The sequence below is a fragment of the Mustela nivalis genome, assembly GCF_964662115.1.
Source record: "Mustela nivalis genome assembly, chromosome: 16".
Lineage (NCBI taxonomy): Eukaryota > Metazoa > Chordata > Mammalia > Carnivora > Mustelidae > Mustela > Mustela nivalis.
Window position 1 is genome coordinate 16747305 of NC_139035.1, and position 24392 is coordinate 16771696.

The 24392-nt window shown below is 51.5% G+C and overlaps 1 protein-coding gene across 1 annotated transcript in view; it reads right to left on the reverse strand.

Moving 5' to 3' along the window:
- Positions 1 to 11100: 11100 nt before the first annotated feature.
- Positions 11101 to 24392, reverse strand: part of STX6 (syntaxin 6) — a 47275-nt gene continuing 33983 nt past the window's right edge. The window contains exons 5-8 of the mRNA XM_082701762.1: positions 22732 to 22857; positions 21383 to 21489; positions 17018 to 17112; positions 11101 to 12700 (exon numbers count right to left, since the gene is read on the reverse strand). Coding sequence (XP_082557888.1) covers positions 12624 to 12700; positions 17018 to 17112; positions 21383 to 21489; positions 22732 to 22857 — 405 coding nt within the window. The 3' untranslated portion in view covers positions 11101 to 12623. The remainder of the gene's footprint in view (positions 12701 to 17017; positions 17113 to 21382; positions 21490 to 22731; positions 22858 to 24392) is intronic.

Here is a 24392-nt window from a genome sequence, read left to right on the forward strand (position 1 = left end):
GCTTCTCTTGCTCTGAGTCTCTCAGTTCTGGCCTGGATGCTCACTTGACCTTGAATGGCCTAGAATAGGGGTCTGGGGTGGGGGAAGAGGGAGGGAGAAGGTGGGCACAGCAGTGAGCTGTGTTGGGCTTGCCAGAGGGGAAGGCCGGCGTTGTCCCCTGGGGTTGGGGTGACAGTCAAGGTAGATGCAGAAGCTTCCAGAGACAGCCCTTCGGCTGGGAGAGGAGCCTTGGGCAAGGTACATTTCTGAGCAGAAGACGAAATGGAGCTAGGGGCTTTGGGTAGGTGATACTGGGGGGTGAGGGGGCAGGGATTGCAGAGGGCAGCTTCAGGGCTGTTGGTAAAACACACAGCCTTTGCTAAAATGAATGTCATAGTGGCTCTCAGTGGGCAAGGTCACTGAAAGGCACTTGTGGCCTGAGGGAAAGGTGATGAGGGAGGAGGCGGACAAGCCTGTATAGTGTGCTGTGAGAGATCTCCCTGCAGGCCTAACCTGCAAGAGCCAGTTAAAACCCCTCTTTACTGCCCCCTGGAGGCTAGGGGTTGAGGCGTACTCCCAGGGCCCCTCCACACTATAGAATGGGGAGACTGAGCCACCTGGGGGGAGGGGGCGAGGCAGGTGTGTGAGAAGAATGGGGAGGCTCCAGCAGGGGAGCAGGGGAGCCAGCAGACAGGGGCACGGTGTGAAGAGGGTGCTGGGACAGCTCAGAGAGCAACCTGGCCCCCCAAACTTGGAAATGGCCCCATGTCAGAAACTACAGTCATGGGGAAACACTGGCAGCTCCTGTACCCCAATTTCTGGCCTGGAGGTCATGAAGTTTCAGGCTGAATTAAAGCTTCTAGGGACAAAGGCACTTCTCTTTTTTCTGCACGGTGCTCGCAGACAGCATGCCCTTCTGGCTCCAACTGGGAAGAAAGGGAAGAAGGGAGCTCCAGCTGGGTCGAGGCCCTGGAAGGTCTCTAAGGAATCCTGAGCCGCTGCTTCTGTTACTTCCTGGGGACAGGGCCAGGCTCTCAACACATCCTACTCAGTTCTTAAAAAACAGACCTGCCAGATATGCTCTGTGTCCTCGTCCTTTACACAGATGGAGATCCTTACACAATGACGGGACATTCAGACCTGGGATCTCTGACGCAGGCCCACTCGTCCGCTGCTACCCCTCCCACACACACCCCTACTCTGGGAAAGCCTTGAAGAGGGGAGTAGACACTCTGGACCATGTGGGAAATAGATGTGCACTTCTCAACTAAAGTAGTGCCAGGGGCCCTGAACTGTGTGGGTAGGAGGGCACTTGGATTCCTCCGGACCCCTGTCTGACCGTCCCCATCTGCTCTGCCTGGGGAGCTGCTCGCCAGGTCAGCCTCTGTCACCCACACAAGCATCAGAATGTTCCTTCTTGGAACCAAGTGCATTAACTAGGCGCCAGGCCCTAGGACAGCAGTTGTTCAGGATGATGAGAAAACAGCCTCCAGTGGCCGCCGTCTAGGGTAGATGCAAGCACTAGGCCTGGTGTGGGCGGCTGAGCAGGTGAGGCTGGCCCCTGACGCAGCCTGGGGTGTTCAGCCACCTGCGGGGAAGGGAGGCTTACCCAGGATGGGCACCTATGCAGTGTTTTATAACAGGAGTAGGAACTTACAGGGAGGATGAGGGAAAGGGCGCAAAATAGACAGCACGTGCAAAGGAGTGGTCTTTTCCTGTGTCTGACCTGCTGCCGGCAGGTGACTGGTAATCTGTGTCCGGAGCTCGCTCCCCAGGAGGCAGCAGACGCTGGGACTGCGCAGAACAGAAAGAGGCCCCAACTTCGGCCTCACACATGACAACATCCTTAGGGTGACGTGGGGGTGGGGAGCAAGGGGAGAAGCCGAAGCCGCGGGGTGCGCTGGCCTGGGAGGGAAGCGCCGTCCTGGGCCGGCAGGCTCCGGCAGTGGCCTGTCACAGCGTTTCCTCTGGGCGCCTGTCCAGGTGGCCAAGGGGCCCGTGGGGGACGAGTGCACATCTCGCAGGGCACGGCCTGCGCCAGGAGCCCTGGGAGCGAGGACAGAACCTGGTCGCTGGCCAGCGACCAGGAGGCCACTGTGCGTGGGCAACCGCTCCGCGCCCTCCCCGCCAGGGTTCTCTGCTCGGAGGTGCGTGTGACCTCCAAGCCCCGCGGGTCCCGACAGTTCGCAGGGTCAGCTCTCCGTCCGTGAGCCCTCCCTGCCACCCGGCCGCCCGGGAAGTGTCCTTCTTGCCCGCCTCCCGGCCTCTCTCGCGCGGCCGCTCTTCCGCCGTGGTCTCTGGTCCCCGTGCTGTCCCTCCTGGCCTCGGCGGGGGTCCGGGCGGGAGACGGGGCTCCGTGCACAGTGCCCCACCTGGCGCAGGCTCGCTTAGAGCCGCAGGGTGACTGCAGCTGGAAGTTTGCCAGAGGCTGGGGGCGTCTGTGTGTGTGTGTGTGTGTGTGTTGGGGGGGTTACCCGCCCCCTGCCATCAACACACACAGGACACCTTACTGGGCACCGGAGGCCAGGTAGAGGCTGGTTCCCCCTTCGCCCTCGAGGGATGCAGGGCTGGAGGGGGTGGGGGAGGAGGGCAGAGGGCCCGGAGGACCCACCTGACTGCGCTTGGCTGGAGCTGGCCAGCAGAATGGGATGGGAAACCAGGTAACTCAGGCCCCGCAAGCTTGGCAGGGTCACTGGAAGGGAGGGAGTAGGAATGGCGACTGGTGTGTGCAGTGTCCCCAGTCTCAGGCTGGACAGAGAAACCGCAGGCAAGGCTCCATTTTGGGAAGTCAAGGTTAATTCAAGGGCCTGCAGTCTCTACACCATCTCCCAGCCTGCTCTGTCTGCTCCACAAATACTCCAGAGCTCTCTGTTGGGGACATCAGGATTCAATTCTGAATCCTTCCAGCAGCTCTTCGAGGGAGGGAATACTTCTCTCTGGGTTACAAACTAGGGGCCTGAGATCCAGGTTAAATTACTTACCCAAGCTCACACGGCAAACTAATGGATGTTGGATTTGAACCCAGGCCTCTGCGACTCCCATCCGTCATGCATCCTCCCTCCTGGGACCCTGTGGGGCTCACGTTATCCGGAGGCCCTGCAGCACCCCTCCTGGCCCTCACAGACGGCCCCGGCACCTGGCTGGGCCCACCCAATTGCTGACCTTCACTAGGGCGGGCTGAGGGGTTCGCTTCCGCTTTTCTTCAGGGAACTGGCATTGGCGCACCCACCTTTCCGCAGGGGAACAGATCACTTTTCAGAACAGTGTTTCTGGATGCAGGTGTAACCCACTCATGGGTCACAAAATTGGTCGAGACCAACATTTAAAAGAACATCAGTGCTTTGCACAAACAAGTGTAGGTTTTGTTTGGGAACTGCCTCTGCCAGGGATGGGGGTGTCTTGAGTTGTAATTTAAAGGGTCCTTAAGACCCTGCTCCAGAGGACTCCAGAAACATGCCCTCAGGGCTAAGCCTGGGAAGGCTGCCTCTGCTCTCTGATACTCCAACCTCTTTGGGGGGCAGGCTGCCTCAAGAGGCTGCAGAAACTTTCCTGGACTGAGTGTGCCTGGCCCCCAGGGGAAGAGGCATCCTTGATCCTACATTCTCATCGCCGAGAGGCCTGTGTCCCAGAAGCACAGTATGATGATGTAACTGGACTTCCTGCTCCTCCAGACTGGCCTTGGTGTGGTGGGATTCGTCCCTAGGTATGTATCGGCAGGAGCTCAGGCTGTTGGTGCCCTGATCTGGCCACACCTGGACCCGGACACTCACCCACTTCAGGCTGCATATTCAAGTGCCCTTGTCCATGATGGACTCCTTGGCAGCCTTCAGAAACGTCAGAGGTGCCTATCCTGGGAGGCGCTCCAGGACACCTGCGTGCTGACTTGGGACCCCTTTCCTTAGCTCCCATATAATCAGGTACAAGCGTTCTTTATTGTGGCTCTTCTCAAATAGAATTTCTTGCTTATTCTCCACCAAACTCACCTGGCAACAACTGGACTTCCCTGGTCCGTCTCCTTAACCCACTTCCCACCCCAAGTCCCCAGGCTAGTTCTGGAGCTATTCAGAAGGCCCTGCTGTCACCTGATCCCCTTCCTCCCCTCCCCCCTCCCTCCCCAGCATCCTCTCTGAAGTTTCCCTCCTTCCTATAGAGCCAGAGCACCTGCTTAGAAATGGCAATAGCCTTCCTTGGCAAGGAGCTCTGCCCAGCTTTCTCAGGCTGTGGGCTTGGCCAGGTCGGAGTCCAGGGCCCCGAGGAAGGGGCTGCCGGCATTGGCTCTGAGTCTCTACCCATGGAGCCAAGCTTCAACAGCTGCCCTGCCAGGCCTGGAGGACATCCGGGGCTCTCCTGTGGCTGCCCGGCTGCCCGCTGGGCCTGCCTTTGTCTTGTCCTTCTGCAGTCTGGGCTCAGGCCCCGACTCACAGTGTGGGGCTGACGTTAGGGGTCTGGCCAGGTGCCAGGTGCTGGGGAGAGGCCTGCCCTGCCCTTGGGATGCCCATGTCCCCGGGGTGGAGACAGCCACAGCTGCAAAGAGACAAACCAGCGTGCCAAGGGCTACAATGGAAGCCCCAGGCAGGGGCCCCGCTCCACCTGGTAAGCAGAGAGGCTTCCCAGAAGAGCCCGCCGTGGGCTCACTGGCCTCCGTCTGAGCTGTGGTGTTACCTCAGGAGCAAGGAATGCTGGCAGCCACGGGCGCTCACAGCGGCGTTCAGATGCCACAACGCTGCTTCTCCCCGCCGGGCGCCTCCGATCGCGTCTCCAGGCTTTTCTGAGTTCATTAACGAGTTTGGCTCACTTACTTTTTGCACATTTCCAGCCAGATAAGAGCTCTGAAACATTTTATCAGCAAGGCTAACCTGCTTGAGGTCCTTGACGAGTAGACTTTGTGGACTGCAGGGCGGGCGCATAGGGTCAGAGACATGGTCAAATCCAGGGTACCCGGTGTCCAGGTTTCAGCTCCGGTACTTCTAGTTCAGAGCGTTAACCTAGCATGGACTCATACTACAGCTTTTCGGAGTCCTTGTCCTCGCCTCCACTTTACCTCCTCAGGTTAGAAAGACGCCTTCCCGAGATGCTTGCCTCCCCTCAAATCTGCCTGGTGCCTTTTTTGTCTGAATGGTGGTTGACCTCATAAGGGTCCGGTCAGACCTGGGTTCTCATCCTGCCACTTCCTCATGGAACCCTGCAGCAAATTCTTAATTGTTTCATACCTTTTTTCAGGTATAAAATGGGCCTTGACAGGTTTTCCTTCGCGGGGTTGTGGGAATTAAATGAAGACATAAATTTCACTCCTCACCGCATCCCAGATGCCTTGGCTAAAGACCTGCCAGCCCACCAGATTCTCATCAAATGTTGGTTAGAATTTCAGCTGCTAATTCAATATAAAATTTGAGAAACTTTTTTCTAGGAGTTGATGATCCCTTCCCAGAGGGTGACCAATCCTTGTGTGGACCTCTGTGAAAGCAGACAGGATGCGTCTGATGGTGTGGTGGGGAAAGGGAAAGCCATCACAGAGGTCAGAAAGGTTGGATCTGGATTTCTCCCATCCAAGCTTCTGGAACGCATCCCCTGCTGGGAGACAGATTTGTGGGGATATCTGTGCTCAGACCCTGCCTGCATCTGCACCAAACGGAGGGGTCAATAATATTCTGTCATCAGTGTCACTTGGGGAGGTGTTTCCAGACGAGGGAAACCTCAGACATGCCACCGATCAAGGTTTATGGATCTGAACTATGTTCTCTTGGATGGTGCAACATGATGGCAGCATGGCCTTCCCGTCCTAGGAGTTTAATTTGTGCCTCATGTCTTTGTATTTTCAGAATTTTATGTAAGATCTGTAGCCAGTGGGGACTTTTTGAAAGACAGCAAATCACTCTTTCGCTGCACAGCAGAGCCAACAGTGCAGTCAAGGTGCTGGTCGGTCCAGAGCCCTCAGCCTTGTGGAGTGGTGGGTTGCTTTTCACCTTGTCCACACCACAGTCCACATTTCGTCAGGCTGGGGTGGGGATGAGTTGCTTTCATCAGGGGCACACATAACTATGTCTTCCTCCTAGATCCCATCCTCCTCAACTATTAGCTAGAACTCTCAAAATAAGCCCTCGTCTCCCTAACAAGGCTTGTTATAGGTTGGTTTGCATCAACCCTCCTCACTCTTACCTTTGGGGTAAGTCAAAAGACTCATGAAGCGCTGATGTCCCAATTTCTGTGCTCAGTGCTGGGGGCACGGTAAGCGGCTCTGCCTCTCATCAGCTGTGTGACCTTGAGAAATAATACTTGTGTTCTAGTTTCCGCACCTGAGATGGTTATTAGATGAGGAAACCTCACTATTTCATGCAGCCGTTTTAAGTCTCTGCAGACAGAGAATACCTAGAACAGTGCCAGGCGCACAGAAGGTGTTCGGTTAATAGGAGTGAGGATGAGGATGAAGGTCTGTGTCCTTAAGGCACTCATGTAGCCTCGTGACCTTGTCCCCACACAGAACTGAAGGCAGGTTCTTTCAACTGCCAACTGGGTTGGCCCATATTGTTGTTGGCCAACACTTCGGTGAGGGGGAAATAAGACTCAGTCTTGCTTCCCTACTCCCCACACACACCTTGTCCCAACTGAAACTGTGCTGTATGATATTTTGAATATACAGTGTGCTTATTTGGGGGTTTCATCATTCATGTGACTTGCCCAACCAAGGAAATCACAATTTATAATTCAGACCTTCCAACAGCCACACACTTTCCCAACCCCAGGTGCATGCATATGTCCATGTTTATTAATGGGGGCAGAAGGGGGGTGCTGTGTGTAGGTATGAAAGGAAATAAAAACAGAGACAAAACCCAACAAAACAATGACAAGAACAAACAAAACAACAGCCCAAGACAAAGGTCATGGTCTTCCCATTTCTCTTTTAATACTGAACAGTAGTATTCTTTGTACAGCTGTAACATGATTTCAAGAGCAGAAGTAAGAAACATTACTGATAGACTCCAGGGTGTAAAAATACCACTTTGAAAGACGGCTAGTTGAGATTTTTCTTACACAGTATTTTTAAAAAGTTTTCAAGTGTGTAGTGTCATCAGTTTGTTTAATGTCAGAATTACGCGCAAAGCTGCAGAAGAGGTTTTATTATGCAGGGATGGTTTACTGTAGCCTAAATTCCACGACGCAGTAGCAGTGCTTCTGAAACTAGACTGGGCGTCAGAACCCCCTTGGAGGGTCTGTGAACGCCCCAGAGGCTGTGATACAGCAGGGCCGGTGAGGGGTGCCTGAGAACCTGCATTTCTAGCAAGCTCCTGGGCGATGGCTACCTAGGCTGGTCCCACACCGCACTTGGGAGACCCGGCCTGTAGAAAAAGCAAGACGCATCTACCTGTGGTGAGGAGTGTCGACTGGCACCAGGACCCCCGGGCTCTTCTCATGGGGACTAGCAGGGGGATGGGGGGGCACCACCTGGAAGTCACCTGGGCATCTGCAATTCTAATCTTTTATCTCACTTCTTTAGTTTGTACCTTCTAGTTATTTAAAAATGAAACACTGTAGGTTATTTATCTTTCAAAAGAAGATTCCATGGTTTAATGTGGCTGAGTACTGCCAGGTATTACACATTTCATTTTTTCATTACACTAATTTCTGATTGCATATGAGCTAGTGAAAGCGTATTTTTCCACTTAAAAAAATGAATCCACAATCATTTACAGCTTGCTGTCTTTGGCCCTTTCCTGGTTTCCAGGCCACCCTCACCCAGGGCATTCTCCCAGCCTGGGTCAACCTAGGACGGAGGCACATCAAGCGTACAAGCAAGTTCCAGTAACTTATTCTACTGGGAGGCACCTGGCTGGCCTCTCCTCACCCCGCACGGATACTTTCTTTTCCCGAGGACTAGGACGTCTGCCTCTCCCAGGGCCGACTTCAGCTACAGGGTTGCAATTTCCAGCCTGGAGCAGGGTCTCAGCTAAAACCCACTTTCTGCGGAGCAGAAAGAACAATGGTTAACGTGGTCTCGGCCCAGGGCTGACGGAAAGCCTGGCCTATGTGGCGCATTGGGCCGACACTGAGCTACACAAGGTCCAAGTGCTCAGCGAACAGTGAGGCTGGGGGTCTTATTTCTAACATCCCCTGGATAATCGAGTGGCTTCTGGGTTCAAGAACTCCTAACCTTAAAAAAAAAGAAAGAAAGAAAAGGATAAAATACACTTTCTCACAGGTCCATGCCAAGCAGCCAGGCAGGTGACTGAGACATTCACTGTCTCAGCAGAGTTTCGGTCTACACAGACTTGGGGAAGGGCATTTCTGGACAAAGGTCACATGGGAAGGAAAACAGCACCAAGACATTAGCTTATGTCGCAGGGAAACCAAGTTCTTTCTTCCCCGCCTTGCCACACACCTGTATCATAAAGAGACCAGAACATGACAAACTCTGCCTACAGGTAGACGGCATCAACAGGGCCGGCCCGCCGGAGCTTTCGAAGCTTCAGTGTTTATCCAAAAGCAAAAAACATCAGATGGTTGGGGTGAGGGATGCGCATGACAGGTCACTACCGGCCTAACTTGATATGTCACCGAGGTCACTTGTCCCAAGCTGTGCACAGCTCCCTGGGGCCCAAGTCCAGAACGCAGTGCAACAAACGATCCTCGTGTCTGTGCGGGGAGCCGTGCTGGGCTCGTCCTAAAACAAGAGGATTGAGCTGAGTGGTCCGAGCCCTTCCAATGGCGCTGTCGGCGACGCTGACCCCAGAAGCCAGCCAGTCCGGGGTTCAGCCCTGCCATGAGGGACCGGGCCCTGAGCCTTAAGAGCAGGAGCCTCGGAGGTTCACTGCACGGCTCTCCCAGTCTGTCTGACCGGCTGTTCTACGCAGAATTCTCTTGATTTTCTGGACCTGACACCTGAGGGCAGCTTCAGAGTGTCACAGCAAGGGACCTCGGCGAGGCCGGTGTCCACACTGCAGGCCTTGCAAGAGTAAGACCTTCTCCCTTGAAGCGCAAGCATGTCTATGAAGGCGGGGTGGGAGGGGGGCGGTAAGGACAGGGCACGCTCGCCTGGTGACGCAGCTGTCCCCGCTCAGACCCTGGGAGAAGCCCGTGGCTGTGCCCCCGCTGGGCCGCTCACGGGGGCGCCATCTTCCCGCCCGGACTGGTCGGCGACAGCGCCGCTGTCGGAGGTCTGCGAACCCTCTGGTTTCACCTCTCTCTGCTCTTGGTGAAAAAAACATGCATTTCAAAAATGTTATTCTTAAAAAAAAAAAAAACCTGGCAGGGAAAGAAATGCCCGCGAGAGAAAGACAAAGGGGCGGGTCGCGCACGCCGCGGCGGCCAACTTCCGCTCTCGGGCCAGCTGTTCCGCTTCCGAGTTCCTCCCGCGGCCTGAGGTGAAGCCGCGTGCGGAAGCCCGCCGCGCTCCAGGACCGTTCCCGCGCGTCACGCCGGTCCCAGATCCTCAAACGCGACGAATTCTCTAGAAAGGTAACGGTCGCACTTTATAGCCGGGGAAATTACCAAAAGAGAGATCTTGGCTCTGCCACCGTCGCTTACAGAAGGTACCGCACTTCGCAGAGACAGATTTCTGTTGCAGTCAGACTAGATTTCTCTTCACAGCCCCGAATCTCACGAGGTGAGAAGGAGTGGGAGTTGCCAAGCGGTTGGCTACCAGACCCATCAGTCTGTTTAACTCTGGCTAGAAGCGGGGGATAATGGGCAAGCTCCCAAGTTTCCTCCCTTGGGCTCTGGCGTGAGGATCCTCGTGCGGCTCGCGCGGCTGCGACTCCCAGCCGCCCCCGGCAGCGGGCGCCACGGAGCGCCGGGGCGCGCAGTCCGCACAAAGGCGAGGTGGAAACTCGGGACTGAAAACGAAAGGTATTTCGGTTTTCCAGCTGGATCCCCACTCTGGCAAACTCTCTCGGTGCTTCATTCCCCCCACCTGTCCCCCCAAATCAGCTGATTAGAAAAACCTTCCAATAAACCGATCAATGTAAGCCGAGCTCTCTTGTATCCACCACATCCCGCCAGTTCCTTAGAAATGACATGTGTCGGGGCGCCGAGGCTGCGGGGAGAAGCCCGCGCGCTACAGCATGTGCCTCTGAGCAGGGCAGAGGGTCATCGGGGTCTACTCTCCCCGTTTTACAGGCAGGGGGACCACGCAGGGGCCCCCCCAAAGCCCGGCAGTGTTAGGATCGCTGATGAAGAAACATATGTCCTCAAAAATCAACCTAAGCCCCTGGCTTGTTCCCTCGGGCTGCCCCGTTTGCATTCTGAGCTGAGCGGAGACGTCTGCGGCGATGCCCAGTTCGGGCACAACAGGGTCAGACCCAGGATCCTGCTGGCGGGGCCAGAAACTGTGCTGGGGGCAGAGCTAACGCGGACGATCAGCGAAGAGGCCGCCCGTCCAAGAGTGGTTCCTGCGAGGCGCAGAGATGGGGCACCCGCGGGGAACGCAGGCACTGCCCGCATCTTGAAGTAAACTTTCTCCTCCTAAGGAATTCCCCGGCCAGGTTCAATGGGAGTCTGGTCTACAACAGCCACTGCTTAGCAAACATCTGAAATTAAGTGAGGTCCTCACGCCAATTCCAAATCTCTCCCGACATTTAGTAATTACCTGGGTCACAACACTTGGCCCGCCGACCTCAGGAAGCATCTTACCCATTAATGACCAGGCACGCTCCCAGCAGGCCCCAAGGATACCCATGACAGTGGTGCAGGGCACAGTAAACCTGGTAACAGCAGGAGAAGAGCACGGCTTTTGGATGGCGTGATCATACAGGTCCTTAGGCTGCTGGCCGCCTCTTGTAGCGTGGAGTGTGGATTACAGTACTCAGACAAGGTCCCCATGTACGGTAGACAAAGACCTGTTCATTTTAATGCAAATCTAAGTACCATCCCTGTTCTAAGTTTAGAGAAAACTATTTGAATGAGTCTCAAAATTGTAAAACAAATAATCTAGTAGCCTACGTCTGAAGCCCTTTGTAGTAATCTTGTGGATTTTTTTGCTAATTTGAAAAAAATAACTTATTTATATATCAAATAGAGTGTAAACGTGGATGTCAGCCACCCTTTTAGTTTTATAAATCTGCTTTTAGCTTTCAGCAAGAGGCAGATTTCCTTACCTACTGTGATCCTAACCATGAGAAAATACCCTTCTTTAAAAAACTGTTACAAATATTTATTAAAAAGTGCAATTCATAAGTCAGCTGGGCAAGTACATCATTGCAAATCACAAAAAAGGGGGGAAAAGCCCAAAGCAAATAAGCAAAAAAAACCCCAAGAAATACAGACAAAACATGAAAAAAGGGAAAAAGGAAAAAAAAGAGACTATGCCGAGGAATGGGCCCCAATAAAATGAGGAAACAGGAAGTCAAAGCTAGAGCTCTATCCAGACGTTGCCGTGCTTTCCAAGTGCAGAAGGTGGTGGGGAGAGCGTGGCCTCTGCCACCGGGCTCCGGGTCGGCTGATGCTCTACACCAGTGACGGCATCGGGGAGGTGATAAAAATATCCTACAGACTCCAGGACGCTGGAGGCATCATCGGAAGCTTAAAGTTTAGCATCTCAGCATTTCAGCTACTAAAACTCAAAGCATCCGTTCTTCAAATTTGAATTGGCTCAGTTATTTGAATGGGTAATAAAAAAAACTGAGTTGTCATCTCAGTGGGAAAAAACCCCACCCAAGATCACCTACCGCCATTCTTGCTATTCCTCCCAGGTTAAGAGAAATCTGGTCCAGAACTAGCCTTTTTGGTCATTACGGTTTCTGAGTGAGTGTCGCTGTACCTGCCAGTGTACTAACCGCCCCCCCCCCATGCAGAGTGCCACAGCAACGACCTGACCCGCTGCCAGACCGGCCCTGGGTCCAGACCGTCCAAACAAGTGGCTGAGCTGCGCAGCAGCCGTACAGGTAAGGAGCGTCCTAGAAACACAAGCAGCCCCAGGGTAGCGACCTGAATCTGGCGAGGCTCTGGCCTCCAGCAACCTCGTCCACCCTCCCCTCAGCTGTGGGTCACGCTGCCCCCTCCTCCCTTCAGTTCAGGCCACCAGCTGTGGGCACCCCCAAAGCCTTGTGTTTTCCATTATTTTCTATTAGTTGTTTCTACCACAGAATAATGAGCCTGGAAAAGCAATTTTATCCCAGCACTTATCCCTGAAAAATGGACCACTGCATTTTCTGTCACAAACTACTTCTGGGCCTTGTGTCCCCAATAGCAACCAGCTCTGGGGGGGGCATTGGGCCGTGGGGCCGCTGCCGCCACGGGAGAGGAGACCCGCCCGGGAGCCGGTGCGGCCAGCGCGGTCCCGGAGGGCACAGGCGTGCTGTCTGGGCAGGGGAAAGAGCGGCCAGAGAAGGATGGAATGAGCAACAGCAAGCACTAGTTGAGTCGCGAACTTTCCTGGATTCCTCAGAGGCTGTCCTGGGGGCCCGGGCCCCGGAGGCAAAGCAGCGGCAAGCCGTCCTCAGGACAGGCGGTGCCGGGCGCGCACAGTCTTCCGCCTCCTCTTCCCAGCGGCCCTGCCAGTGCCGGGGCAGCGCCGCTGTCTCCGCGGCGGGGTCGCGAGGAGGGAGGTCAGTGCAGGCTGTGTTTTCCAGACAGGAGTGTGAGGAGACGGCAACGCCGGGCGCTGCTGCCCGCCTCCCCTGGGGTCCGTGCGCAGGAGCCGCGCGGGGCCGCCGTCACAGCACTAAGAAGAAGACCAGCACGACCAGCAGGACCACGAAGAGGACGGCGATGGCACACCACTGGCGCCGATCTGGAAGGCAGGACAGGAGGATTAGTGCTCGCGACGCTTTACTCCCCAAGGTACAGCCACAGGCAAGGCCCAGAGGCAGAGCGGGGACAGAAAGCACACGGGTGGGCGCACAGATGCTCCGGAGCCTGCCTGGGGGGCCTGCCCCACGTGTGCATCCACGGCTCGGCCCGTCTCCTGAAAGCGGGCCTCTAAGTGCGTGCTTCGTGTCTTAAGCCGTGAGTTAGACTCTGGCTCTCGGTTTGCTGCTGCTCGGGGGCACCGTGTCCGTGGAAGGCGGCTGGCATCGGCCGTACAGACCAAAGCCCGTCTGCTTTCATCTCCCACCAAAGTGAAATCATTTCATTCAACAGGAATCATGTTCTTTGCTCAATGAGCACTAGGGAGGGTGGACAGAGGACAGAAGCGCCTGCTGGTCACTTCAGGAAATGAGGAGCTGAGAAAGCAAACTCTGGGATCAAGAGTACGACCCACATTGCCCCACAGCTGGTCAGGAAAGGAGTAAGATCACTTCAACAATCGGCACAGCCTGCCTGACAATGAAAGTGGAATGTCTTCCCTGAAACATTTTGCCCTATCGACGCCTGAGGACAAGCACCGGAAGCTAAGTGGCTAGAGTCCAATTAAATGGTGAGAGCAAGAAGGCTCGAGGGGCAGGAGGGGGCAGGAGAGCCAAGGGGAAGCCCCAGGGGAGCACCCACAACCCTGGGTGCGGGGCCCTCACACTGCACAGCAGCTGCCAGGCCAGGCTTTGTGAGTGTGAACACCAAACAGCCTCACACACTCTGGGCCGGGCCGGGCGTGGGGCCCAAGATGCTGCCATTGCCAGAATGCCTTGTTCACTTGTGCAGGTGTATAAAGAACACACGGTCTTTCTGCAGACGAGTCCTGCATTTTCCACGAAGGGTCAGACTGAGAGAACAGGATTTCATGGGCCTATGAAAATGCAATTCAACAGCTAGAAAAGATCACTCGGTTTAAACAGAAACATAAAGTCATACTGATTCATCAGAAGGTTATTGGAGAGCCTGCAGACTGTGGCATACCATAGTTATCAAGAATCACATTATATAAAGGTCTGAATCTAGGAAAACAAATTGCCAAACTTGCTACAGAGCATTGCTAAGTCCACAGACCAAGCACTTAAATTACTTAAATGTCATGGAGAGCAGAATCTTAGAACCAGCCAACAGCCAGCCACCAAGTAGCAGTAAGCAAAGTAAGTATCATCTCAGTGCCAACCACCTTGTTCTACTTCAGACGTGCTACAGACTCACTAGTGTGATCAGGGTAAAGACCCCAAGTCTGTCAGTTACTTACCTGACAAGGGCTAGTTGAATGGGCATGGGAGGCAGAATCAGCCTACTCAGAAAATATTTTTAATCTGTTTATCGCTTCACTGGCCAAGAAAACTTCAGTATCTAGCATTTTTTCATCTATTTAAAAATGTTTATGATGTTTTAAAAACCCTCTCATTAAAATGATTAGTCAGTATTCCTCCAGCACAAAACAGTCAAGGTAACTGCTTCCTCACCACCCCTACCCCCCAGCCTCATACAGATCCCTGCCCCGCTCCCCAACCTGCCATCTCAAACCCAGATTCCCGATGCAGAACCAGTTTTCCACTTTCTGGCTTTTCGCCAGCCTCTGCCCAATCCCCTCCCACCCCCAGTCACTTTCTCTTCCACAACTGCATTGAACTGGGGGTTTTCATCAAGAAGTTGGGTCACACGAGCAGCACAACCCAGAACTCTGTTCCAAGCCACCTTCCTCTGTAGTGGAAAGCTGCTGCTGGGTTCGCCGGAACCAGGAAAGCTCTGGGAGCTGTTACTCCAGCTGACTTCTCCCCAGAAGGGGTTGAGTCCTAACCACACAGGCTTCTGTGCTTTCAAGTGAAAAGCCTAACCAGCTTGGCAAGTTTAAGGCCTGCCTCAAAAAGTCAGAGAGGAACAAAGAGAACTCCAACGGCAGGGTTTCCCCCCCCCTTCCAGAATATTTTCCTTCCCTAAAGAGAAAAGATAACGGAATTTTGGAATGTGAGGGGAAGAAAACCTCCGTATCTACTCAAAAGAATAGACTTTCCTTGGGTCACTTGGAAAGGCAGGTGCATCTTGGCTGTCCTTGGCCATGGAGCAGCCAGCCATGGGGAGGGCAGCTGCCCTGTGAGTGCTCAGTGACCGCCTCGTCGAAAGTCCGTGTGTCTTACTACACTTCAAGGACAGATGAAGAGGTAGTCAACCTGCCCCAAAGTTTTGGAGAACAGAGACAAATACAAACTGCCTTGTTGTCAAACTGAAGCCAGCACCACTGTGCAGGAGGTCCCTGAGCAAGCTTTCTTTTGGGAGCGAGCAAAGATGAAAATGAAAACCCCAGGCGAGCTGTCCAAACTGAAGGGCCTTTCAGGCTGAATGCTCTTTCTCTTAGACAAACATAATTGAAGTCCCCACTTTGCTCCCCAAACTTTTCTTACAGGATAAAGTAGAATAAAGCATAAACAAGGCTCAGTGCTATTTATACACACTGAACGGCTTATCACAATGCAAGTACTTTTCTAAATTATTCATACCCGGAATGCTGTGAAACAAAGACACAGTGCATCTTTGTTCTTTGCTCTTCCCCAAACAAAACTGGTGCTGAAGTAGCTACTTGACTTTGTGACTAATACATACACTAGTGAGAGGTCTGGTGTTGCAACTGGTTATATAATAGTTCATTAACTTTTTTTTTTTTTTAAGTAGAGGGGTGAAGGTGGGAGAGGAGAGAACACGGAGCAGTAAGGAAGGCGGCTTTGCTAACCTTTCTCTGAAGAGTGTGAATGATGAACTAAGGGGGCGTGTGCTTCCGGCAATGACTTGCTAGAAGGATAAAGGTATTTGTCCCTGGAAAGGAAGAAGGAAGCCTGGGGCCACCAGCTTCCCTCTGTTTTGGATCTAACAGGTCTTTTGCCCTACAGGGCCATATTCCGCCTGTCTAGGTATTTTTTTAAAACAAACCTTTGGTAAGTACTAATACACGGGAGTCACTGTTAAACACTTGCAGATTAACTACTGTTACTTCATTTAATCTTCACAGTGATCTTGAGACCAAGGCATCAACCTATTATTTTACAGATAAGAAGCTGAGCCCCAGACGACTGTTCTATAACCTGACTATGAGCTGAAGTGCTAGAAAGCAAATATGCATTTGTATTTAAGTCTCAGCTCAAAAGTCCGAACTATCAGACCCCATAGCACAGACCTGAGGGGAGGAAACCCAAAGAAAGACATGTCAAGAAAGAGGGGGGGATCTTGGTGGGTAAGCTGGGAGCTCTGGTTCAAAAACAGCTACATCAGCTCAAGGAGTAGCTCAGGTCCCCCCTTCACCAGGCCACTCCAGCCAACGAAAGAAAAAAGGAGATACTGGATTTTCTTTAATTTAAAATACACTATTTCTGGGATGCCTGGGTGGCTCAGTTGGTTTAGCATCTGCCTTCGGCTCAGGGCATGATGCTGGGGTCCTGGAATGGAGCCCCACGTTGGGCTCCCTGCTCAGCGGGGAGTCTGCTTCTCCCTCTGCCTCTCCCCCCTGCTCAAGCTCTCTGTCTCGTTCCCTTGCTTTCTTTCAAATAAATAAAATCTTTAAAAAATAAATAAAACACATTATTTCTAATGTACTAGGGGAAGCAAGGGTTGTTACAATATAAAAAAAAAATACGGAGAGCCTGCTTCCTCCTCTCTCTCTGCCTACTTGTGATCTCTGTCTGTCAAATAAATAAATAAAATCTTAAAAAAAAAAAATAGAGTCATTGGAACATATTTTCCTACACAGTGACTGATTTGAAAACTGTTAATTCTTCACCCCATCCTGCTGTAAACCCAATGGAGTATTTCACTGTGGATTTAAATGAAAACCATTAAATTAGATCTGTAAGGCCATCTTATTCTGAAATGGTAGGATTTTCTCAATGAAAGAAAATCAGTCCAGAAGAAAACAGTAACTGGCTTAATTACTTATAAGAGTAAATTTATAACAAGTTCCCTATTTTGGCAAGGAAATAGAAAAAATAAAATTAAGTAAGAAAGGATTTTCTAAAGAGAGTTGGTCTGCCAGGAGAAGAGCCACCCAACACCACCAGCCGTGTGCAGTGGGGGTGTGCGAAGACCACTTCTCAAGCCACAAGCAGCAGACAAGGCCTATGCAAACTAGTCATCCTTCTCCGACCAAAGAACAGGACCAAAAATGTCCCACAGGAGAGATCCGAAGGGGCATGCCTACAAGAACCCTACAGACAGTGTTTCTAGATTTCAGTAGGAATTCTTAAGCTTTAAATACCATACATACCACTGGTCATATGAGATACTTTTGCAAGTTTCTTCATCACATTGTCCAGCCGAGACTGAGTGCTCTCCAACTCATGAGAAAAGTCATCCAGCATACTAGAAAGAGAAGCAGACCCAGAAGGGTAGCTGATCAGCATAAAGGCTTGGCAATGCATTGGCCACAGAATTAAAACAGGATCTATGCCTCTGTTTTGGCAAACCTAAAACCAGTAATTTTGGGATTCAAGCCCCCAATCGATTACCCAAAATCCTTAGCACAAGATAGGTTTTTGAATTTGGGGGAATTAAAAAAAAAAGGTACTAAGTTGCACGTGCTGTGTATTAGCCAACAACCTCAAGCAGGGTCAGGGGCAGACCTCATCATCAAACACAGTAATATCGCCTCAGAGCAAACCATGAGGGATCATAGCTGCAGTCAGTTCAGGTCAGGTTCTTCAGAGTAGGAACTTGCTGAAAACCTTTTTAAAAAGACTTCTTTTTTTTTTTTTAAGATTTTATTTATTTATTTGACAGAGATCACAAGCAGGCAGAGAGGCAGAGGAGGAAGCAGGCTCCCTGCTGAGCAGAGAGTCCGACGCGGGGCTCGATCCCAGGACCCTGAGATCACGACCTGAGCTGAAGGCAGCAGCTTAACCCACTGAGCCACCCAGGCGTCCCAAAAAGACTTCTTTTTTTAGCACTCTTTCAACTTCATGATCGGAGATCAGGCAGTACGAACCGGACCATACAGTAACACAAACTCAGGGGCAGGGCAGCGTACGCGGAGGAGGCTAAGCAAAGCCCAACAAGCAGGCTTCGCCACTTGCTTACCTCACTGCCCTGACAAGGCATCCCACTCTGGGACTGTTTTCACATCCGTAAAATGGGACAGCTTCCCTGCCAGGGTCTTGTGGGGACCAGGGTGTAACACAAAGCACTTTATGGCAATGAGTTAAACATGCTTTAACCACATAATAATCTTCCTAACCGTGCTCTGTGCTTTGTCACAGAGCTGGGAGGCCCTGGGACTGACACTCCTGCAGGTGTGCCCTCCTCGTCTATACCCACAGAGGAGTCGGTGTTTGCCTGCTAAGAGAAGTGGCTCCAGGAAGCAAACACTATTGGCTGTCCAAGCTGCAGCTGGGAAAGAAAACACCAAAATACTCTAACTCCAGCAGTGTTTCATAAATGACAAAACATTCCAGACTTTTCCAATTGGAGAAAGACAACTATCATGTGATCTCCCTGATATGAGGAAGTGGAGATGCCACGTGGGGGGTTTGGGGAGTAGGAAAAGAATAAATGAAACAAGATGGGATCGGGAGGGAGACAAACCATAGGAGACTCTTAATCTCACAAAACAAACTGAGGGTTGCCGGGGGGAGGGGGGTAGGGAGAGGGTAGTGGGGTTATGGACATTGGGGAGGGTATATGCTATGGTGAGTGCTGTGAAGTGTGTAAACCTGGCGATTCACAGACCTGTACCCCTGGGGCTAATAATACATTATATGTTAATTAAAAAAAAAATTCCAGACTTTTCAACTTGCGGTGAACATATGATTATTCCGAGTATGGAACCTAACACACCAATTAGTAGCAGAGGTCTTATTAAAAAGGCCTTATTACCCTAGGAGCATCAGTGGCAGCTAGAAATGACTGGGCTTGGTCTGTGCCCACAAGAGGCACCTGACTACCCGCAGGATTCGGGACAACCAACTCCTCATTAAGTCAATTATTAAATAAACTCCACGTTGACAACTAAACAAACAGATCTTTGTCCCTTACCTGAAATTTCAAATTAACACACTATTAGCTCATTTAAGATCCTGGTAGCAACTTGGCCTGCAGCTGCAGACCTACCCAGGCAGGGCCAAATACTGAAAAACAAGAGCCACCCTTGTATGCTGGGCATGACTTTTCCTACTGAGGACAAAAAGGCCAGTCACCCAACCTCCAGATCTGACTCGGTGCTGTCCAAAAAAAACAGACTGTAAGTCCGATATGCTATTTAATATTTGCTAGTAGCCACATTTGAAACAAAGAGATGAAATTAATTTTAATAATCTGGGGTTTTGGCTCATATATCCCAAATATTATCATTCCAACATGTAATTAAGAAAAATCAATCACAAGCTATGCTACTTTTTTTTCCACAGGAAGTCTTCAAAACTTGATGTGCCTTTATACTCAGGGCACAACTGTGTTCAGACTGGCCACATTTTATGTCCTTACGGGCCACAGCTGCCAGTGGCCACTGTGCTGGAGGACACAGGTCAAAATCCAAGACTCAGGGACTTTCCTTTTATTTTCACCAGAAATATTATTTTTTAACCAAAAAAATTACCAATTTTTTAAAATTTTTACCAGTATTTTTACCAATATTATTATTTTACCAAAAATATTATTTTGACTTATTATTTTTACCAAAGTGAGACATAGTTTAAAGAGCTACGTAGCATATTCAGGCTTTTTAGTAAAAAAACATGGATGTTTCCTGTCCCCTTGGACAACTGCTACCAACCCCTCCCACTATCCCCTGGGTGCTTCTCCATGAGTTCAAGTAACACACTCACACCAGAATCCTGTCCTACCGACTCGACTCTAGAAAAGCCAGGGCTTAGCCCTGCGTCCACCTCCTTCCTCATCTCTGCATCCATCCCACCACGCATCCCCCTTCCTTCCAGGAGGACCGTGTCACCACGTGATGAGCGCGCCCTTCCCAGCTCACACTGCCAATAGGCAGGAGCGGCATCTGCTCCTTGGTGTCCCCTGTGGCTGGCGGAGGATTCAGCTTTCTCTGGTCTGTTGAGTCAAAAGCCATTCATTTTCCTACTTTCCAGGACCTAAAATGTTATGGTTACTGCTTCTTATTTCATGCCCTATGTCCCCACAGGTCTTATGACAGTTTTTTAAAAAACTCCCTCTGCTAGTGCCTTAGTGGGCTGTTGGGAAGGAGCGACATCAAGGGTGTGTTTGGTGTGTTCAAGTCACCTCTTTAACTGAGGTCTGCCAGGCTTCTCTACCATCTACTGAACCTCGAGGAGGAGTCAGGCAACTAGTCCTTCTCCACCCACAAACTGAAATTTTAGGGGAACAATGCATTTTAGAAATTCAACACACATGCCTAGACTCCCACTCTTACAGCTTCCCTCTAGTCTCCCTGCCTCCAGTCTGGCTCCGCTGCCGTCTGTCATCCAAACCACAGCCAGATGGGTCTGCCCCAAATGTAAACCTGTCCATGGCATTAGTCCCAACATAACCTTCCTGGTTTCCCACCACCCCTTAATGGGGCTTCAAAGGCCTCCCTGCTCTGTGCTCAGCCTCCCTGTCTTGACTTCTGCAACCCCCCTTTGTCTACACACACCAGACCTTTCCATCCCATGCACTCTCTCACTCTAATCCCCAGGTGACCCTCCCCCGCCCCTCCCCCAGCCACCTTCCACTCATCCTTCAGGTTCTAGTTCCAAACATTTTCTCCAGGACCTGGGCTAAGTCAGGTCCACAGCCTGAGCTGAGAGAGGGCTCGTACGGCACCACACCCTTCCCCCTTCCGTCTCTGCGCCTCTTAATGACCTGCACCGTCTGCAGATGTCTGTTCTGTGCAGTAACTGGTCAACTCTGACAGAAGACAGTCTGTTCTGTTCCCTCCTCTGTGGGTACCCAGGACCTCCCAGCAGAACAGATACCAGTCTGAATTTCTGAAGAATGAATGTGTAAGGCTGAATTCAAGACTGTGATAGGAGAGGTTCTGCAATATCCTCGTAGATGGTCTTATTTTTTCAGAAAGAAATCTGTGGAATGAAAGCATTTAAGGATGCTTTTGGTGTCCTACTTCTGAGCACAGAAGGGGACTGTGCTGAAGGAAAAAACAAAGAAACTCAGCTATGTTTTCATCTGCTTTGTTTTTACTTTTTATTTTTGAGAGGGAATTTTTTTTATTAATCAAAATTAAATTTAAAAACTTTTCTTCGTTAAGTTAAAGTTTAAGATGTTTGACGGAGGAGAGTCACAGGATGACAGAGGGAAGTCAGCTCCTGTCCTATCCCCTTCAGGACCCAAATCTCCAGGGAGGTTACACAGCCATATCTGTCTCATGTTTCCATCCGTCACAACACTCTGCGAATCCGCTCAGAGGAAGCTGTATCTGCTTTTGCAGGGTGTAAAAATAATCATGAAAATAACTTTGCCCAAACCCTGCTGAAAATTTTATCTGATAAATGTGCTTCTTTGGGGGAGGCTAGTCTGGAAGACAGAGTAAAGATGCAGCTAGATAATTAAAACAGCTTTTGGGTTTACTAGCCATGTAACTGTCAGGCTTTTTAGGGGTCTCCCAAGACGGCTCTGCCCCTCCATTTCACTGCAGCGAGAGGGGGTGTGTCACACTCACACGGCCTGCTCCTCCAGCTCCCCTCCAATGCGCTGGGACATGTTCTTCAGCACCCCGATGCTGCCAGAGACCAGCTCCAACTGCTCATCCTGCTGTTCCACGATCAACTGGTGCCAGAGAAATAGGAAATAAGCAATTAAAATCCATCTTACCTGGTTCCAAGCCCAGTACTCTAGCAGCTGCTAGCTTCTTTGCCAACTTGGGACAATTCTCATTCAGAAGCAAAGCCCAGAAATCGAAGGACCAGACCATCGCCTCTGAGAACACACTGCTCAAAAGGCTGGGTTGTCAAGCTACTGATATTTCCTGCTGATCCAACTTGTGAGCAGTCAGCAGGCCCGGAAACCACCAAGAGCGAGTTACTCTGGTTGGCTCAAGTCCAATGCAGGAATAAGCCAGGGTCAGAAGCACCTGTGCAGTGACCACTGAGACATGGGATGCTGAGGAGAGGAAGGCCACTGCCAGGGTCAAGGTCTCAACCACAACAGACTGCCTCAGCCTGACTACAAGAGAGAGGCCAGCTAATCTGTGAATGCAGGAGAACTGTATGCACAGTCCTGTCCCTCCTCCACAAGGACAAACTAGGGAAGCCCTGTGGCAGTAAGCTGCATCAAGGACAACTACTGAGTGATAAATAATTACTTTTAATTGTGGTGTAGCCTCCTCATTTTTTATTAAAAAAAATCTCCTTGATTAATAGCAGTTTAAGTAGACAACTGGTTACACAGACACACTAAAGGAAAAAGAACACACAAACGTAGGTGTATACGTAAAATGTAATATTGAAGAACCAGTAGCTTCAATGGATAATCCTCAAATCCCCAGATACATTATTATCAGCTTCCTTTTTAAACCACAACCCAAATCAAAAGCCACGATGTAAACATAATCAACCTTCCTTTCCTTCTACCCTATAACCTCCACCAACGCAATCTATTTCTACATATAATGGAACCAACAATAATTTGCAATGAAAAAACAAGGACTCAGTTTTTCTGAAAGTGCCTTTGTTGAGATGAACAAAAAACTGAGCATACAAGTGGAGGCGGGGGAAGAGGCTGCTGGGGTGCTTTCTGTGTTCTTGTTTTTGTTTTTAAGTCAATGGCCTTGTCTGTAGGTTTTGGATGTCTGGTCTGCCTTTCCTAAGAGATCTAATCAAGCTTGGTTCTCTTGAAAAGGTCATGCTCGGAAGAAGGTTTTAAAAACCCTTCATCTACAAAACCGCTGTGCACATGGACACAGGCAGCTGCAGGGCGAGTGCGGTCCCCCTGGCTGGTACTGGTCACAAAGCCCCCAGGCTGGGGGGACGGAGGGTAGTGCCCCGCCCCCGCCCTCGGCTTCTTGGGTACCTGTTGCTGCGCCTGCTGCTCCTCGATGAAATGGGAGTTGGCTAACTGGAGCTCGCGGTCGAGGCGCCCGTATTTGTCTGTCGTTCCCGTGCTCCAGTTCTGGCCACCACTGTCCCCAAGGAGTGCCTGTGAGAGCGGAGCAGGGGGCAGCCGGGGCCGGGGAAACAAGCCATTACTTTCTGAACCAACGCTCTGGCACAGGGGCTCGACGAGTTCACACGCTGCTCACGGTGCACTTTCTGCTGGGTCAGCCCTTGTGCAGTGGTGTGGGCTGCTGCCTGCGTGGCACAATCTCAGGAATGCCAGGAAGGGCACCCGCTGCCTCCCAGCTCTCCCAGGGCGACTCAGAAATGGGCTTTGTCCCATGCAAACACGGATAAAGGTCAACGCAAAATCAACAAACGCCCATCTGTAAACCGCTTTCCGATCTAAAAGCACTTGGTCTCTTCAGGCCAGCTCTAAATTTTTTTTTTTTAAGATTTTATTTTTTATTTGACAGGCAGATCACAAGTAGGCAGAGAGGGAGGCAGAGAAAAAGGAAGGGAAGCAGGTTCCCTGCTGAGCAGAGAGCCCGACCTCAGGACTCGATCCCAGGACCCTGGGATCATGACCTGAGCCGAAGGCAGAGGCTTAGCCCACTGAGCCACCCAGGCGCCCCCAGACCAGCTCTCCTAGCACCCTCGGAGGTTCATCAGAGACCCAGAGGTTCTAATCTGACTCCACAGATCAGGAGCCCTTTTCATTCAAGTATGAGCTGGGAAAGTTTCTGCATTTCTTTGGAAGGAGGTGGGAAGAGCTCCCTGGAATGACGAGCCCAGTCACAGCCCCTCACGTACAGAAGATACCAGAACCACCAATGTCTGTTCACCCGAACCCATGAGTCAATCCCCGTGCCCCCTGGCTGGACTAAAAGGCTGCAGGCATCCCAGACAGGAGCCGGGGCTGCTTCGGAGGCAGGCGGGGCCGCAAACCAGCACCTGGCCCTCACGACCCAAGCAAGCGCGGGTTCCCATGTCCGAGCTCTTCCCCAGCGTCAGGTTTCACACTATGAATTCAAGGAAGTTTGCAGCCAGAACAGGATAAGTCTGGAAAAAGGATAAGTCTCCCTTACATGAAGAGGCCGGCCAGGAGTGTGAGAGCTCATTCTCGGTAGCGGGCTCTGACCGGGAGCCCCTCGAGCCCGTCTGACCAGGTGGTCAAGGTCAGCGCTCCCGTCAGCCCTGCACAGAGAACCAGAGATGCTGATGCTACAACACTTCTTCCTTGTGGAGGCACCGGATCTTCTTAGCAGGTACTTCTAATCCCTGGAACTGTCAAAGGCCTCACGGGTGACTCTGTTTTCTGTCTGCAAAGCTTTTCAACAGTCCCTCGATATTGACATGGACCTCCTGGTCTGACATTCAGAGGTGACTTCAGTCAAATAGCCACACAGGGTCGGGTTCGGCAAAGCTCAGGACGCAGAGCCCAAGTTCTGAGGGAGTTCGGAGAGCTGCCAGCAGCCCAGGACCTCAGTCCAGCCAAGAAGCTGGATGGGGACTGTCTCTGGCATAAAGCAGACCGAGGCCTTTTGTAGATGGCTCTGCCCAACCTGATCATCAGGCTGTCAAGTTTAAAAGATCCTGCTCATTCCGTGGCAGAGACTCTAAGAATCTCTGCAGAGG